Raw genomic sequence first — 17,452 nt, 5'->3', positions numbered from 1 at the left:
AGTTTGTTTGGATTGGTCCAGAGTACTGTCGAAATTCTATATGCCTTTTTGTCAATGTAAGGTCTCTTATTTGATATATTTTTGGCTATATTTTCGGCAATTTTTTTTTTGCCGAAGGATGTTTGTTGTTATCCTTTTTAAAAAGAAAATACTGATATGTTTATTTGGTTTGAAATCAATTAAGCCATTTTGCTTGGCCAAACAGAAAATTTAATTTATTAGATGGCTTTGGTTTCAAACAAATATTGTATTTATTCATTGAGGCATTCGAGAAAACATATCCTTTGGCTAGCTTGTGAGCTTATTATTTTAGACAACTTTTTCTTGACAGACATAGCAATCAAATTCAAAACCATGAGAACTTGTTTTAAATATTTAATTAATTTTTTTCAACAAAAATATGTTTTTATGTTGACATTCTTAAAATTAAGTTGCATGCCAAATATTTGTTGCCTTGTCACAGAAAGTTACAGGAATGGTTTTTTTTACATTTTATTTGCTAGTTTTGAAAGTAAACATTTTAATGCAAAGACCACGCCCACTAATTGGGTTAAGAGCCATAGAGGAGGGCTAAAATAAATTTTATCCTTTTGGCAACTCGTGCACTCCACTCCAGCCAGTCAAAGTTGCTCTCGGGCTTGTTTGTGGAATGTCAACTTACGGGCCAACTTGGGGATATCTTGGCCGATCTTGAAATGTGGCATTCAACCGCAAAAGCAAGAGTTTCTGCCAAAAACATTTAAGAAGCTTAAATGAGTGGCGGAGAGGACGGGGGAAGGCTATCAAAAATGAATTTCGTTAGCTGTTGGCCTAACTTATCAGTTAGCCAAAAATTTTCGGAATATTTTTTCCCTTTTCTGGGTCCTCTGGACTCGGCTGTCAAAATGTTGATTGCCACATACCAAATCAGTTTATGGTCATTATCCTTGTGTTATCCCGAGTGTAAAGGGTGTTTGCTCCTTTTTCTTTTTTTTTTGTGTTTTTTGGTTTGGTTTAGTCTCCTTTTTGTTTGCTGGCTTTTTTTGTGGGGGGGTTTTTATTGTTGGTTTGTTTTTTTTTTTTGGTCACGTCATCGATTAGCAATGTGTTGCCATGGCGTCTTCCACTTTGCAGCAGCACAACACAAACAAACACACCGGGGGGGTGGGGGCGAAACCACAGAAACTAACTAACACTAAGGCAGGCAAGGACCCCCTGTTGGAAAATCCGACAAAAAGTCCTGACCGCAACTTGTAAACAAGACAACCGTTCGTTATGTGTTTGTCAGGATAACGCTTTGCCGTATCCTTTTTTTTATATATTCAGACGTAGCACTTTTCACAGTTTTTTTTTATATTTTATTTTTATATATTAATTTTTTTTATTACTGAAGCACTTGACACTTTAGAACTTGTGCTGCTGGGATGTTTTGGGTTCGATTTCCTTTTTGATTTATGATTTAATATTTTATTATTGAGGGGAGACTGCGACTAAAACACGACCGTCTGCTCGCACGGCTCGCCGTCAACTGGTTCGCCTGGAGCTTCCTTCGAGCCATCGATGTTCTGGCTTAAATGCCGACCGAGTCGTTTCCCCAACAACCCGAGCCGGGAAATTCTCGTCTCGTGAATTATGCATTTTCCACGTCGGGTCCCAGAATTTCCCTGGCTCTCGTGCGCTCTTCCCAAAAACTCTCTTTATAACGTGTTTTGGTGAGTTTTCCATTTCTTATTTTTCAGTTATTCCTTTTCTGATTTTTTTGGACCGGTGGTGGCTTTTCATTTTGCCGGTTTGTTTACGTTTTTGTGTGTTGGCCCGCTTTCTGTCTTTGCAACCGGCTTTCTTTCGCTGGCCAACATATGACTAAGTACTTTTTTTTGGGGGTTGACTGGATTTCTATGAAAACGGCTTTAATTGATTGAGGTGGAATATTACGGTTTAGAGGGTGCGGCAATTAGGGTTTCGTGTTTAGATTCTTTCTTTTTTTGGTCGACAGTTTAAAGAAGGGTTGCTGGCCATATTCCATGACAGGGCTTTAATTGGCTGAAACGCTTGAAGTTTTGTTGACAAGAAAAATGTTGACATGCAAGGTGGTTTGGAAATAGAAACATTTAAGGGCTTACAGATAAGTGAAAATAATCAATATCCTTTCAATTACTTTGTCTAATAAATACCTTTGTAAAGTCCTAGCATTAAATCCTTCGACTATGAACACCATCTAATGATGCCAAATGTTGCACAAGGCTATACACTTTTTGTTTCAGTTTCTATATCGTCCTGCCACCCTTAGTCCTAGCTACCAGTCCTTTGCCTCCTTTCGACCACAAAAACTGGTGACCGCCTGAATGTCGTAGGCAAACCGCCTTTGGTCGCAACTTTTACTTGGTTTCAGCTTATTTACTCGGATTTTTCGTTACCTCTCGTTTCAGGCCTGGTCCGAAAACCGCAAGCACCAAGGACGAGGGACCACACGAGGATGAGGTGACTGTAGGGCGATAGACAAAGTGTATCAATTATAATACGGGCGCACAAGGCGAACGACCCAGAGCCTGGGGCAAACTAAAGGGGACACAAGCAAGAGTCCAGGCTCCAGGATCCAGGAATAGAAGCCAGGACACTGGAAAAATCATAAAAATTCTTAAAAGTTTGGTAAAAAGAGGTAATTATACATTTTGTAGTATAAATCTTAAAAATTAAAATATTAACCTAGAAAAATGTTTATTTCTTTAAAAAACTATTTAAAAACCATGTTATTTTCTCTCTCTGTAGACATCCACATACAGAATCATGTTGCCAACGACAAGTACAACCACAATTACCTCAGATCCGGGCATTCTCTGTTTTCATCACTGCAACGTGAAAGTTTTCTGCTTCACTTTGCCGCACACTTGTCCCCATTGCACTGCGCCACTGTACGCGGATGCGGATGCCAACACAAATGCGAATGCGGATCCAAATTCGGACGTAGACAAAGCCGTCGGACCACGCCTCCTGCCCTTCCGCCTGCCATATCCTTTTGTGCGCGCCACCCAACATCCATGCGCCATTGTCCTGCGTCCCTCCACCGGCGATTTTCTCAAGTGAGTAGAGCCGAATTGGCCAAAAAGCGTAATGTTTTAGCCAGGATGAAAATGCACATCGGTTGATAGTTCAAGTAAAGATATAACCTTCGTTGGTGGTTAAGGATTTTTCAAAATGATTCTATTTTACATAATAGTTCTCACAATTTTTAAAACTTCAACTCAGGGCATTGAAGCGGCTTATTCCTGTTACCCATACCCATGGGCAGAACCTATCTCTGCAGAACAGAGCCCACAAATTTTGTGCCAATTTTTTCAGAAGATTTTTTTTTTTATGGCTAGTTGGCTACGAGTATCTGTGTTATGGCTGGAATATATATATTTTTGATGCGTTGTGTTTCCGCAGCGATTACAACAACGCCACCGATTTGCATATCGCAGTGACCACATCCGGCGGCGACATCGTGGAGTTCGATCGTATTGGACTGCGCCGTCACCGGAGGGACGATAATCCGATGGAATGGAGGCAGTCCCTGTTGGTTGGGGATGTGCCGGAGCCGTGGCATGACTTCTGGGACGAGGTGCTGCAGCAGGTGAGTTCGTGGAGTGTTAGGGTACATTGCAGAGCCAGAAAATATGTAATAGAAGTTTTCAAAATTTTCTAAATTAATAAAATTGATTAAAATTGAAATTGATGAAGCCTATATTTTGGTAAATATAATGTTTAAACAAAATGTATCATTTTTTTTAAGTGTGTCACCCTCTTGAAATTTTTGCCCTAAGCCCTAAGCCATTTTCAAAACCTCCCCATTTGCATTAATAGATTTGCGCCCAATCGGTGAGATGGTCCATTGCCAGCTACGAGGAGGAGACCCACAACTGTTACGCCTTTGTCCTGGCCTTCCTGCAGGCCCTCGGGCACGCCCCTCTGAGCGAGGCGGCCCGCAGCAAGACCGCCTTCTGTGAACAGTGCATCGTTCCAAGAACAACAACGGCCGGCAAGTACATTTCGTTGTACCGCAAACTCCGACGATCCGGGGTCTACGTCCATCGCCAGCACCCCAAGAGCCGGACAAAGTCGAACCGACGGCCCACATCCTCCTCCGGATCCTTAGGCTCTGCTAATTCCTATTCCTCGGATGTTCTATCCAAGGGTTACTCTGGCGGCGGTGTGCCAGGCCTCGGTGTTCGGACTCGGCCCACACTATGCACCATCGAGGAGTAATTAATGCAAATTTCCTGTGCACCAGCAGGATTCATGGTATTATGTGCATATTGCCATTGTTTGAAAGGGTATTCGTACAACTTTGGCTTGAATTATTTTCCTAAAGCATCAAGCTCCATATGATCTTAAATTTAAACTACGTGATTTAGCTCAAATACATAAATAAATAAAAAAATTTTATTAAAATAAACTATGGTTTTAGTTTTCTCGAGAGAAGGTTTGTTCTATGGTTTGTGTTATTTCTGATTCTCTTTTACTAATATCTCTTTCCTAATTATGTTGTATTTATTTTATAGTTATATACATATTATCTTATTAAAATTTATTTTCTGAATATGTTTTGGTTTTTGTTCTTAGGTTTCAATTTCAATGCATTTCTTTGGAATGATTTTTATCCATTCAGACTCGAAGTTTTTAACGAATTCGAGGAGAAACATTCTGTCGGTACATATTGTTATAGTTTCCTGGAGGGTTATAGTTGCAGACCACAAATATGGTATTTCCTCTAAAGAAATTGTAGAATTAAGTTTCGTTTTTCAGTTTCTGTTAATGAAATTCATTGGTTACCTTCTGGCAAACCCAACTCCCAGTTCAGTGGAATCCTTCCACACCACCTGGGTAAAGTGACCAGTGTTCATCTGGAATGAGGGATGGTTCCAGTTGTATTGATGGATTTCCTCGTACCAGGATCTCACTGCATCACTGCCCTCCAGATTACCGCCTGAGGCCATGTAGATATTTTCGCCATAGCCACTATTCTGTCGATGTTGCATGCAATTCCTTGCCAGCAGATACTAAAATAAATTTATTTTAATATTGAGAATAGTTTAATCTAATTAAGTCTCTTACCTGAGCCCATTCGGTGGCCAATTGGTTCAGTTTAGGGCTCAGTCTCAGAGGCTGAGCTCCGTGCATGGAACGATATGTATTGTGGGCATCAAGCACTTCTTGCTCAAACTAAAAGATTCAAAAATGAATATTTGTTTAAAAATATATCCAACTAATCAAATGACGTAGCAACGTTGTAGCACTTTAAGATAACACTTTATATAAAAAGAAATTCCTTTTTCACGATAAGTAGATCGTAAGCCACAGCCTTAAATACTTATCTCAATAACAACAAAATAGAACAAAACATTCATAATTCTTTAAAATTATGAGAGTAAATTATGAGCATGCGAAATATTCATTTTAATAAGCAAGTATGCTCTATTAAATTTAATTTGGATTATCAGGCTTACAATTCAAACTTTGAGTGCCAATTATACTTTTAAAACTTTCTATTTTTTTATATACACAACTTTTAAGTCAAAGAATAAACTTTAAAATATACACTAAGTAAAATCTTACTTTTTGAACACTCATTTTGTAGTTTTCTGTTTAATAGCCTCCCCTACGCTTGATTGAAATTTTTTAATAATTTTTGTTAGCTGTAACTCGTTTATGTTTTAGTTAAAATTTTTAAACACTTTCCGCGGCAGCAGCCAGTAAGAACTGAATGCCTCTGAGGCCTCAGCCTGGGCTTTTATGAGACCAGCCCACATTTCTTATCAGTTGAAGTGACTTTACTTTTCAAAACTGTCGCAATTGTGGGCTTCCGACAAAGGCTGACTAATCGTCTCGGCCGAAATGCCGACAATTGTGGCTTGAAACAATTTAATGTGAGAGTTAATCAGGAAAGGAAATCATTATAAGACCTATAAAGATGGTAAATATTTTTGTAAAAATTACATGGAAATGTAAAAAGTGTACTAGTATCAAGAATGGGCGTCATGGGTGTGTATTTAAAATTATTATTTGACTCCACTGATTCATTAAAAGAGGCGTAATTGCATTTATCAAATTAATTGTTAGTAAGTAATTTTAAATAACTATTTTGTTAGTCCTTTGAAACCAATAGCTTAATATTTAAAAGGCTTCTCTCGGACCATTATGCATTTTAATGCAAAATGGAAACAAAAGGAATTCGATTCTGTTTTAATAGATTTTAAATGGAGTTTCCTTGAAGGTTTATCCAGAAGTCAGCTGCCTCAACTGCCTCGTCCAGATCCCAGATTCCAGGTTCTTGTCTCCTCGGCTTTTGTGGCCGCCACTCGCGCCTGCCTCATTAATGAACGCAATATCCCAGTCAGGAGGAGAGAGGAGATCAGGGAAGTGACAGGAAACGGGGACACGGGCACTGGTGTAAGGATGAAATGGGTGTGGGGCTCTTGGTTATGCAAAACTGTCATGAATCGGGAAAATGTAATTACATTCTCGTTGATGAAGTTAATGAGAAGGCGGCAGGCGGTAAGCGGCAGTCGGCTGGCAGCACCGACATTTCATCTTGGATAGAGCGCAATACGTGCATATAAATTGTATAATGTCACCTTGGTCTCGGCCAACTTTGGCGACACGTAATTTCGAAGCAAATAAGTTTTGCCCCGTCTTCGGGCCAAAGTTTTAGCACCACCCACCACACCATCCACTTCCTAATCATGTTGTTGTTTAGTCACCGGGGAACTGGATCACAGGTATCGTTATTGAATTCAACAGTTGAGGTGGTTTCTGGGGCGACTGCAGCCATTAAGTCAACAGCTCAAAATGATAATAGCCGGGCTGAAACTTTTCAATTTGTGCAGTCAACAAAATCGATACGTATTTAATATGTAATTAATCATGAAAAATAATATAAAGACTCAATTTTAATGAGTTACCATTTTGGTTTCGCTTTCTGTTGCAGCTCTTTCATACTTTGATACTTTTTTAATGCATAATAAAATGCCTATTCAAAAAATAAATAAAGGGATTGTATTTTGAAATTCCAGCACGCTTGGAGTTCCATTCCACATCCAGCACACATCCATTTCGATCTACAATGCCTTGACTCATCATTGGATTTCAAAGTAGAGCAGCGTTGCTTGCAAAAAGTTACTGCCTTGATCTCAAGGTCTTGTGACAATGGATATACGTAGACTCTTCCATGAGCCAATTGTCTGTTGGACTTCGATATTACTTAGCAGTAATTAATTCATCTTATCTTGAAAGGATGTCTTGGGAGAGTTGGGAGTCTTGGGAGAATAAAAAAGTTAAAATTGAATGCTGTTTTTTGTTTTTTTTTTTTTTATAGATCTAATTCAATTTCATTAAGTTTTTATTAGAAATTGATCTAATCAAATATTTGTACTTGTTCGTCTACGGTTTACTTTGTCAATCATACTTTTGTTGATATCATTTTGGATTTTTTCGGTGATTTGTCAAGATATTCGAGTTTCGACTGTGACTGGTGGGGTGTACTTTTTTGTTTTATAATTTTCCCATTAGTCAAGAGCCCGATAAACTGATTTTTAACGGAAGTCAGAAAATTTATCGAAAATACCTTCAAATTAGTAGGTGGGTGGGTGTGTCCAATAGAAATATTTCCATATGAGTCAGACCCCCTGTAGAATCGATTTAATGTAAAGAGTGGCGCCATTTAACAGCTTAGTTTGTCTGGGTTATGCTTGTTATCTAATTAAAATTTAAAAATAGACATTCAACATAAATTCGTAAGAGAAAGAAAAACGTGTCAAAACAGCCTGGGACTAGGTCTGGTCGATGGGGGCTGTTGAAAAATCAAATTGAAAACCCAACCAGAAGGGACCTTGAGGGGCATTTAAAAGTGAATTCCATTTCTTTTCAACCCCTCGCTCAGCAATTTTTGCATTTTCTGCATTCCTTTTGTATTTGGCTTGGCATTTTGCAATTTGGCGAACTTTGTACCCGAGTGGCGCCCGAGATTTGACCAAGTTGGCGAACAGTTTAGTGCCGGCGTCATGGTAATGATGTGGATGCCTTTCTATGGCTGCACCACCAAACCAATCTACTTTTTTTTTATTTTCCTGCCCTACCCAGTCTCTCCTTAACCCGAAACCCTAACCCAAAAAAAAAAAACATTTTTCCGGCTCCATTTGACACGTTTCCAGCATTGAAAATCTCAACTAATGTCAAACGCTTTGTTGTCGGGAAGAATGGGAACAATGTTGGGCACTTTTAATTTAGTATTTGGGCATTTATCAAACGAATGTATTAATAACAAGCAATGCCTCAGTGGCATCAAAATAAAACTACTCTGCTAGAAATTATTCAAAAGATAAGGTTTATTTAAGTCCCCCATCGTTATCAGGTGGAAAGCAAATATTAACAAGCCATTGACGATTCAACTTGATTTGTTATGATTTTGATAACAATACGAGCAGATAACGGCTGAATTCATTCATACTCGTACAACAGCGAATATACAACCTCCATTAGTCATAATTATAGTGTAAGTTTATAACACATGATTAAACTTTGATTTCATAAATACCTAATTAGCTGAATAAGCGTTTTATACATAATGAAATTAATTTAAGCACTTTCGAATTTTAATTTCAGTTTAATGGCAATGACACCCTATCTTCCAAAGTTCAAGCTTGTTCTGTTAGATAAGTTATCGCTTCAAACAAATATTTATTGGGAGTTAAAACCTATTTATCGGTCTGCCAAAAACATCAGTCAAGGGCAAGACAAGGGCTTGTGATTTTTTATATCTCTAAAATACAGTGTCTTTCAATCCTAGCTGATAAAAGTTCATTGTTTTATATGTATACTATATAAGTATAATAGGTATAAACTTTTGAGGTACTTTTTAGCCAATGTTTTAGATATTTTTCGTCGGATTTGGGAAAGGAATACCATTCACAAAAATTAGTATGACTTTCTAAAAAATTTGGGCGAAAATTGGGTCAGATTTGAGTTGGCCAGATTTTGATAGAAAATTATAGTACTCGAAGACCTAAGATGGCGAAGATATAACTTCGATTATCTGCCAATTATCAATCATGTTATGAATTAATCAGATCAATCACCCGGGTTCTCTGTGGCCGATATATCTGGAATTTTGTATCAGATCATGAATAGATATACCGTTTATAAATCAGGGCTTTAATTTCCTTCGATCTGCATTTATATATCATGAAAATCAAGAAATCTCCTGCGGTTCGTCATCTCGTGGACTGCAGTCCACAGAGATATATAATTCAATAGTCTCAAAAGCTATTTTCCAAGCCAATATCCTTGATATATTAACGAGAACGTTTCACCAAAAAGACCAGAAACGTTTATTTTTTCGTCTGCCATCTCCTTTTATCTACTCTCATCTGTCTCGTTCTCTTTTTTCACACTTACTTTCAGCATCTCAGGACTGTGACCAGAGGAGGCGCATACAAAATGTATTCACACAAATTTCTTGTGTCAACTTGAAGTTTTTAGCGAATTAGCAATTTGTGCAGTGGTCACAGTGGAAATTTTATACCAAATTGCAAATTCGTGTTGACTTTGTTTCAGTAAATTTTCCACCTCGTTTTTTCCGCTTTTCCATCGTTTTTTTTTTGCTTTTAACTTTACTTTTGGCCATTTCCTTTTTGGGCGACGGGCCTGCTTTTGTGTTGACTTAATGGAAGTACAAATAAAAAGTGAAGTTTACGCTGATATAGCTGGGACTGCTCTTAACTGATAAGTTCTATAAGACTTAAACACAAACATAATATAGTTCAAGCTCAGTTTCAGTATTAATTGTCAACTCATCTGTCTTCATTTGCCGGTTGTGTGAAAATCTGGTGAAATGGCATGCATATTAAGTGGGAAATTTATAAAAACATATAACGATAAATGATGTCATTTAATTGTCACAGAGTTCTGGCACTGACAGCCGTTGGCGTTTTCTGATTTTATTTTGAAAGATTTATTGATATTAATCGTGTTTGAAATTGTTAAATATAGTATAAACAATTTGTGTTTTAATGTGGTTTTTAAAATATATTATTGCTCATATATACAGTTTTTCCTCAATCATAAGCACTGTTTTCCATTAAATAAAAAACTTAATGGTTTGCATAAACACTACTTTTTCTTAAACTTTTAAATGTATAGTTCAGGCATACATGTTCATTAACATCGCCAGTAGAAAATGTCTTGTGCATGTCGATATCCAACCAATATTGCACTTTCCTGCTCCAACTCTGCGGATATGATGTGTATTTTGGCCATATCATGAGCCACAAATTGCAGATGCTGCTATTTAGTGGCGCAACTTTCGGGTCTTCAGCTCGGCTCGAGTTGAAATGAGCTAACAACTTGCCATGGACAAACACACGTCGGAGGCTAAAGGGTCCTTAGGAAAATGTCCGGATGGAGTGTTGTGGAGTGGAGTGGAGTGGAGATGTTAAAACATGTTGCAATAAAACTAAATCGAATTCAAACACAAAGTTTATTTACAGTTCATCAAGTCAAGACGGGCTAAGGGGAGAAAGGCAAACAAAATGTGGCTCTCGGCTACCGGAATACTTTCGGGCAGAACTTCTAAACTTGGCTTTTATGCTAAATTAAATGTGCTTGGGGTTGGGTGTTGAGCCACTCAATTGGATACTGGTATGAGAGCCGAATTCTGAGGCGTTTATATGTTAAATTGATTTTGCCAATTTAAGAGTTCAGGTGAAACTTGCTTCCGGAAAGTCAAAATAGTTTTCGGCCATTTACCCATTAGCAATATAATGGCCCATTGATACGCACTACATATACATACATATATGTATTGTGGGCTAAATATCCTTTACCAAAAACTGAAAGCATCTGCGGTTTGGCATTGTCGACGCCAATTTTCCGGTTATCTGGGTGACACACAAAATTTTTTATGGAAAAATCAACTGAAAATACCGCGAAAAATTGCCAATGATTTCGATTAATTTTCAATGGCTTTTTTGGTCGATTTTTCAACCTCGGACGTTCTTTTTAGAGCCAAAAATTTTGCTAATTGTGTATGTAAAACGAATCAGTTTTTTTAGTTTAGTTTTGCGGTCCCCATATCCCTGATGTTATGCATTAAATAAATTTGCTGATAATTTGATTTTCCGCAAAAACAGCTCGCCACGTGTTTAGCATACTTTTGTGGATGGTCGGCTGGTTGAGTGGAAAATATGGCCGACCAGCATTATTTTGTGCAGCTGCTGAGAGTGCACAATTGGCGAAAAAAAGGGTTAGTCTAAAGCTTTTGGCCATTATGCGATTTATTCGGGTTCAGTCTGAAAGGTGACTTCGTGTGACTTATTTCCAATCGACTGGAGACATCAAATCGTTTCAATTTTTTAACTTTTTACTGAAAGTGTAAAATGGCATCGCAGCTACTAAGAAGAAAGATCAAAGGATACTATATTTTTACTCATCTAACATGCTTATGATAGCTTTACAATTTGAAAAACGCTTTTATTCGATTTTCTTCTAAATATAGGTAGCCTGATCCCTGATTTTGATTAAATTTTTAGGCATTATTCTCAATATAATGGCCTATTAGCTGCTATGTCCTACTTAATACGGAATCTCCTTATTTCCGAGACAGGCTCGGGTATAGGTTTGAAATTAGAGACTCCGAGGCAATTTGTTGAGTATTTAATTTGGCTAAAACTACAACTGACTTGCAGGATTTGTTAAGCATCAAACGAGACTAAGTGAGTACATACTTGCCATTGATAATGTGTACTTAAGTATTCGCAACGACATCCGCACCACACTTGATTTTGGTTTTTGCCGTAATTTGCGTGCTAATTTCCTGCTCCAGACTACGCCTGACATTTCCACCAACGGCAGGGATTTGCATATCTTTTCAGCCGCAGCATGTGGAATGCAATAGGGTCCTCTTACCGAAAATCCCTTTTCCTCCCCTCCCCGCTCTTCATCCTGCGCTCATTCTGTATCCTGACTCGACTGTTGCCAAAGCCTGGCGATGAATCCACTTCATATCATCTATACGTTTTGACAGCTGCTCCAGGGGTTTTTGGCCACCACTGCTTTTGCGGTTTCTAAGTTTGGCTTTTGACTCGAACAGACATTCGGTCTGGAAAATTATCATGGTCCGGATAGTTAAGGAGAATGGCTGAGGTTATAGCCCGACTTGTGGGTAGCTAAGGAAATTTCATCACTTAATTGATATAAGAGTGTTGCACGAATACATCTGAGATAGTAAACGAGACACTCATTGCTTACCATATAGAGCACCATTTGCATAAATTTGTTCAAAAATAATAATTTTTAAAATTTATTTTTCAATAGTATTTTATTTATTGTATTTCTTTTTAAGGAAATATTGCTTCTTTTTTCAGAAATTAAAATTCTGGCTTGAGAGAAAACTCTTTTGTAGGTGGCGCTGCTGGCTGAAATGCTTAAAATTCTACAACTAATTTTAAAAAGGAGTGAAAAATGGTTTTTATTGGCATGCCCCCACTCCACCTTGAGAATAGTTACACTTTCTGGGAGACCTCATCTAAATAGGATGTTGAAGGCCTCAACTACTTGAAGAAAATATGTGGGTATTGATATTAGTTTTTAGTTATAAAAAACCAATTATTGTTGATTTTCAGATGGTTAAGTTGTTACAATTTGTTGGAATAAAGCTCTAGGGCTTTAAAGCTAAACAGAGTTCAAAATTTCAGATTCAGGTTTCAGATTTGCAAAAAGTTAAATATAAAAAGAAAAGACAGTCAATTGTGCTTGATTGAGCTAACTTGGCTTCTAGCATATCCACATACCACCATCATGACTCAATTTAATTGGAAGCCAACACAAACTGTTACCCTTTTGACATTTAATTAATATGCAAATGGCGGCGAAGAGCTCCGCATTCCATTCGCAGCATCTCTCTTTTAGCATATGCAATGGCCATTTGTTTGGCCTTCGCCAAGGATCGCAGGACTCGCTGGCAGTGTAAACAAAAAGGAGCAGGAATTAGAGAGGCAGCTTAGTCATTCCGCCAACGTCGCAGATTTTCTGCAATGGGGGGTATGGCTATGGGAGGGATAAAACAGGGCGTATCCTTGATATCCTGTGCGGTGTCCCATAGGAATGCCCGCTTGGAATTTACGAGTCGCTTGAGATTAGTTTTCCCCATGGTTGTTTTGCCTTAATTGCGCCCATAGACTTTGGCGTGGGGCGTGGCCGATTGTCGCCGCGTCAGCAAACAAGGCATTCCACATACGCCGTGTCTGTCGCCGCTGCCGCTGCCGCCGGCACAAGATGCCCCAAGATTGGTGTCGCTGCATTGTAAATATTGCATTGGGGCAAGCTGAAATAAACACACTTATCGCATCGAACAGGGAGTCGTAAATACGTATATACTTAGAGATATATGTCTGGTGTTGTTCTACCGTTTTATATCTTATTTATTTCAATTTTTTTCACATTTGTTGTGGCGCAACGCGCGAATATCGAATGTTGTATGCTGAACGGCTGGCACATTTTATTCGAATATTTTCATTCGTCTCTTCCACCACGTTTTATCATCCTTTGGGTCGCAATTTAAAATATTGCACGGACACAAGTCCTTTTGGGTCCTTTTCGCAGCTCAATTTATTTTTCTGTTTTCTCTCCGTTTATATACACTTTTTTTTTCAGTCCTTACCATTGACGTGGCCGTTGAGTTGAGTGATTGCAATAAATTATTACTGAAAGTTTATCACGACCAATGGAGCAGAGCTTGCAGCATACTGCCATCCTTGCAGCTCCTTCCAGGAGAATTGGAGCTTTTTGATGTTAAAAGATTGAAACTAAAACGTGACGTTGTCAGCGAAATATTGGTTATATATCAGATGTATTTGTATTTCAAAAAGTTCTTACAAAATTGTTTTTGGTAAGTTAGTCTCTAAGTGACTCCTTTACCTTATTATTTTTGGAATTTATTTCTTGTTTTTTATTCAAAGGTATTCAAAGGCTGTACTGTCCTTGTTCTTGGATCGTTTCTTTTTATGCTTCTTATTGTGATTTCGCCTCTCCCGTTGTATAACCCGGTCTTGTTGTTTCTTTACAAACGAAAGGATACTCTCCGAGAGGCAGTCGTCCTTCGAACCAAAAAATCGCTGCATATCCCTCATCTCGAAGCCCATAAACAGAGCAAATGACTCCAAAACCAGTATTATGACGGACGCTCCATTGTCTTCGACTCGGTTGATCATCCAGTCATGTTCTCCTGGCCCAAAGTATCGAACACCCTTGCATACCATATTTACGACGAAATTAACGATTATAGCGAAAGGAAACCAGGCGACGACCAGAAGTACTTGCATCGCTATGCAGAGGGTCAGGACCTGCTTGATCTTCGACCGAAAATCGGTGGAAGCTCGATTCAAGTTTTGGGCATCGATTTTATGCAAAGTCATCATTGCGAGAAATATAAACACAGTCGATTCCTTACAGGGCTCCATGGGATTGAAGCAGAGATCCGTCAAGTGGCAAAAAATAGAAATGACCAAGGCCAAGAGGTAGGTGTCCTCCATGTTGTCCAATTAGAAATAATTATTCTATAAATGTATATAAGCTAACCAAAATTTGTATCACAACTGAGAAAGTAGAGTTCTTTTTAGAAATAATGTGTTGTTTCTGGGGATTTTTTGGAACTGTTCTCATGGCCTTCTGTTAGGCCCTTAAGTTGAAAACTATTTCGATAGGTTCGTAAAGTCTATTTTCGATTTTTCAATTGAAATTGTGCTTTTAATTTCAATCCCAGTAGGCTGTGTCACCAAGAAAACCACTTACAACTTAGTGACAATTATTTTTCACATTCTTACTGAATTTGAGAGCCGTAAGTACCCGGAACTCGGAATTTTAATAATTTGTGATTTATTTTAATCCGAAAAAAAAAATGCTAAGAAACAAGCCGCAACTACCGCATGTAAGTATTTTTATTTGGTAGGATATCTGGTTCTGATCCCCTTCGATTTTGGTAGAGATTACCTCAAGCAGGAGGAGGACGTCCAATTGGTAAGCCACGCGATTTTCGTGAAAATTTGGGAATGGAACCCTTGATCAGGCGCACTATTAACGAGAACTACCGCGACTGGAATGGTGGGCCGCGCAATTGGAACGGTGGTAACGGTGGCGGTGGGCAGGATATTCGTCCTGCCGGAACCACACCACCGCCGCCGGCAAATCTGGACTGGAATAGTCCCAGTCCCCGGCGCAATGAATCTCCGATGGGACAGGGCCGTCGTGACATGTCCCCGGTTGATAATCCGAAACCCACTACAAATATTATGGGATATCGCAACTATGATTATTCCCAAAATATGCCGTATTCCCAAAATATGGGTGGGGAGCCGAACCAATATATGCCCAATGACAACATGGATGTGGTACGGATCTATTCACAAGAGCCGCCGCAACATTTCCGTAACCCGATGTCCTCGATGCCCCCGGAGCCCTATTCGGGAAATAAGCAGAACTTCGACGGGTCTCGTGACCAGAGTTTCGGATTCCATAGCTTCGATGGATATCGTCGCTCTGATTCGGGATTCGAAAGCCGGAATGGCTATTCAAACGAGAATTTTAATCAATCCGTTGAGAAGGACTATGGTAACTGGCAGTCATTTGGCAGCGGAAATGATGTGGCGATGGGAAGGAAGCGCGAGGGGGAGCCACTAGTACCCGTAGGCCCGCCGCCGCGAAAGCGCGTGCGTCCGGAGGTGTCCGACCAGGTGTTCCTCATCGGTGGCTACAAGTTGCCGTATGTAACTCTTTCCATCGAGGCCTTGCCCCAGCCGGAGAATAGGTCGTATGCGGTGAAGTTTTTCAAGAGGATGCCCAACTATCGCATCCATCCGAAGACCAAGGACAAAAATGTCTACCAGGTGTATGATGAAATGTTGGACCCTTTTGATTTTGGGAACGAGGAAGGGGCCGGTCGCCCCTCGGCAATTTCCCAGGCCTTCAATCCAGCCCGTTTCCGGGACAATCTCAGCAAGGAATGGACCAAGATCTACCGTGGTCGCAACTATCGCAGCTGGGAGGGTTGGTGGGAGGACTTCCGTAACATCGATGTGGATATTTTCGCTCAGCTGGATAAGTTCGAGGATTTCAATGTCAAGTACAACTTCTTGCCGCCGGAAGGACCTTTCGACATCACGGAAATACTCAAGAACATCAGCATTGCATTGACCAAGAATCGCAACAACTACTCGGGAAATATTCGTCAAATCTACACCGTCATGAATCCCGGCATCCTCTCGAATCTTCCAATGGAGGCAGTTGGCCAGCTGCAGGACTACATTCGCAGTGTGCCCAATCACTTGTGGGTGTACAAGATGCGCAGCATGATATATACGTGGTACAACTACAGCCAGGTGATCCAAAATAACAAAGATCCCAACGAAAAGAAGTTCCAGTTTGTCAACAAGGAGTGGCAGAGTCCTGTCATCCACTGGATGGCCAAGCAGGCCTTCTTCGAGCTCAAGGCCATTAGCAAAATCGAGTACCCCGACTATAAGGTTGTGTATGGAAAATGCAACAAGTCGGCAAAGAAATAAATTGGTTCTTCATTGGTTGTTCAAAAATATTTAATAGACGTTCCATAAATCATAGGATCTCGATATGGTTTTTATTTAATAACTTCACCATTTATCTTGTAAGAACGATGGAATTTAGCAATGACTTGCAATAAAAACTGTCTATTAACAAAATTATTATACTACTTATTATGCTAGTATGGGATTTGATTAGTCAGATAAATCTGATTCTTGTAGGCTTATTCTTTAAATGAATTTATTATTTTATGTATTTCATAGAACTTTAACTTTTTTATAAAATATGTATGTCAAATATTTAATATTTTATATTAAACAAAAATCTAAAGCCCCGGCTAAGCTACTTATTTCAAGTGAATCCATATTCCGAAACCTGACGCAATTTATTCAGCTCCACTTGCATAAAGTTGTTTAATTTGTTATCCCCAAAGTGCACCTGAGACTCTGGGCTAAAAGGAAAAGCCAAAAAAGAAGAAAACGAGAGAAATAAACAAATATGTATGTATAAGGAAAAAAATGAAAAACAGGCAAAGGCAAATGAATAAACCAACAGCAACGGAAAATGACGATACAAACCAAAGAGAGGCTACAAAAAAATGCAAAGCGCTACTGCATATTAATCCGACAGAGTATTTCACTCAGCCTTCAAGTACCACCGTACAGGGTGCTTTGATTATAAAGGATATTACAAGCAATAGATGACAGTACAGACTGCCAAGATATTAAAACGGCTATTAAAACGGAGGGATCATCCTGATTTAAAGCTTTAACAATTATTACAGAATATATGCTTTTATTTTTTATTATTCAAACTTTCTGGACTATACAATGTAAAACAAATAGTTATAGTTTTTTTTCTTGTGTAGGCAGGGCCATCAGAATACATT

General features: G+C 39.0%; 5 protein-coding genes across 6 annotated transcripts in view; 2 read left to right on the top strand and 3 right to left on the bottom strand.

The window, feature by feature from the left end:
- Positions 1 to 1,563, bottom strand: part of LOC6497441 (protein eyes shut) — a 49,820-nt gene extending 48,257 nt beyond the window's left edge. The window contains exon 1 of the mRNA XM_014906221.3: positions 903 to 1,563. The gene's annotated coding sequence lies outside the window, so the exon portion shown is untranslated. The remainder of the gene's footprint in view (positions 1 to 902) is intronic.
- Positions 1 to 4,227, top strand: part of LOC6498094 (MKRN2 opposite strand protein) — a 51,829-nt gene extending 47,602 nt beyond the window's left edge. For both annotated transcript variants that reach the window (XM_014906494.3, XM_032451793.2), the window contains exons 3-6: positions 2,409 to 2,638; positions 2,749 to 3,059; positions 3,406 to 3,592; positions 3,823 to 4,227. In XM_014906494.3, coding sequence (XP_014761980.1) covers positions 2,767 to 3,059; positions 3,406 to 3,592; positions 3,823 to 4,224 — 882 coding nt within the window. In that variant the 5' untranslated portion in view covers positions 2,409 to 2,638; positions 2,749 to 2,766 and the 3' untranslated portion in view covers positions 4,225 to 4,227. The remainder of the gene's footprint in view (positions 1 to 2,408; positions 2,639 to 2,748; positions 3,060 to 3,405; positions 3,593 to 3,822) is intronic.
- A 141-nt stretch (positions 4,228 to 4,368) lies between these two features.
- LOC6497440 (Golgi-associated plant pathogenesis-related protein 1) lies at positions 4,369 to 5,731 on the bottom strand. Its single transcript, XM_001962034.4, has 4 exons — positions 5,575 to 5,731; positions 5,074 to 5,181; positions 4,792 to 5,018; positions 4,369 to 4,729 (listed from the first exon to the last, which is right to left on the bottom strand). The coding sequence occupies exons 1-4, from the start codon at positions 5,587 to 5,589 to the stop codon at positions 4,639 to 4,641; spliced, it is 441 nt and encodes a 146-aa protein (XP_001962070.2). The 5' UTR covers positions 5,590 to 5,731; the 3' UTR covers positions 4,369 to 4,638.
- An 8,111-nt stretch (positions 5,732 to 13,842) lies between these two features.
- LOC6497439 lies at positions 13,843 to 14,779 on the bottom strand. The gene has a single exon (XM_001962035.4). It carries the CDS (start codon positions 14,541 to 14,543, stop codon positions 13,965 to 13,967), a length of 579 nt encoding a protein of 192 aa, XP_001962071.1. The 5' UTR covers positions 14,544 to 14,779; the 3' UTR covers positions 13,843 to 13,964.
- A 7-nt stretch (positions 14,780 to 14,786) lies between these two features.
- LOC6498095 lies at positions 14,787 to 16,721 on the top strand. The gene is made up of 2 exons (XM_001962036.4): positions 14,787 to 14,938; positions 14,994 to 16,721. Exons 1-2 carry the CDS (start codon positions 14,909 to 14,911, stop codon positions 16,566 to 16,568), a joined length of 1,605 nt encoding a protein of 534 aa, XP_001962072.1. The 5' UTR covers positions 14,787 to 14,908; the 3' UTR covers positions 16,569 to 16,721.
- The last annotated feature ends 731 nt before the right edge of the window (positions 16,722 to 17,452 follow it).

The sequence above is a fragment of the Drosophila ananassae genome, chromosome 3R (assembly GCF_017639315.1).
Source record: "Drosophila ananassae strain 14024-0371.13 chromosome 3R, ASM1763931v2, whole genome shotgun sequence".
Taxonomy (NCBI): domain Eukaryota; kingdom Metazoa; phylum Arthropoda; class Insecta; order Diptera; family Drosophilidae; genus Drosophila; species Drosophila ananassae.
The sequence above is the reverse complement of the archived record's forward strand: the minus strand, read 5'-3'. Positions and strand labels throughout refer to the sequence as shown.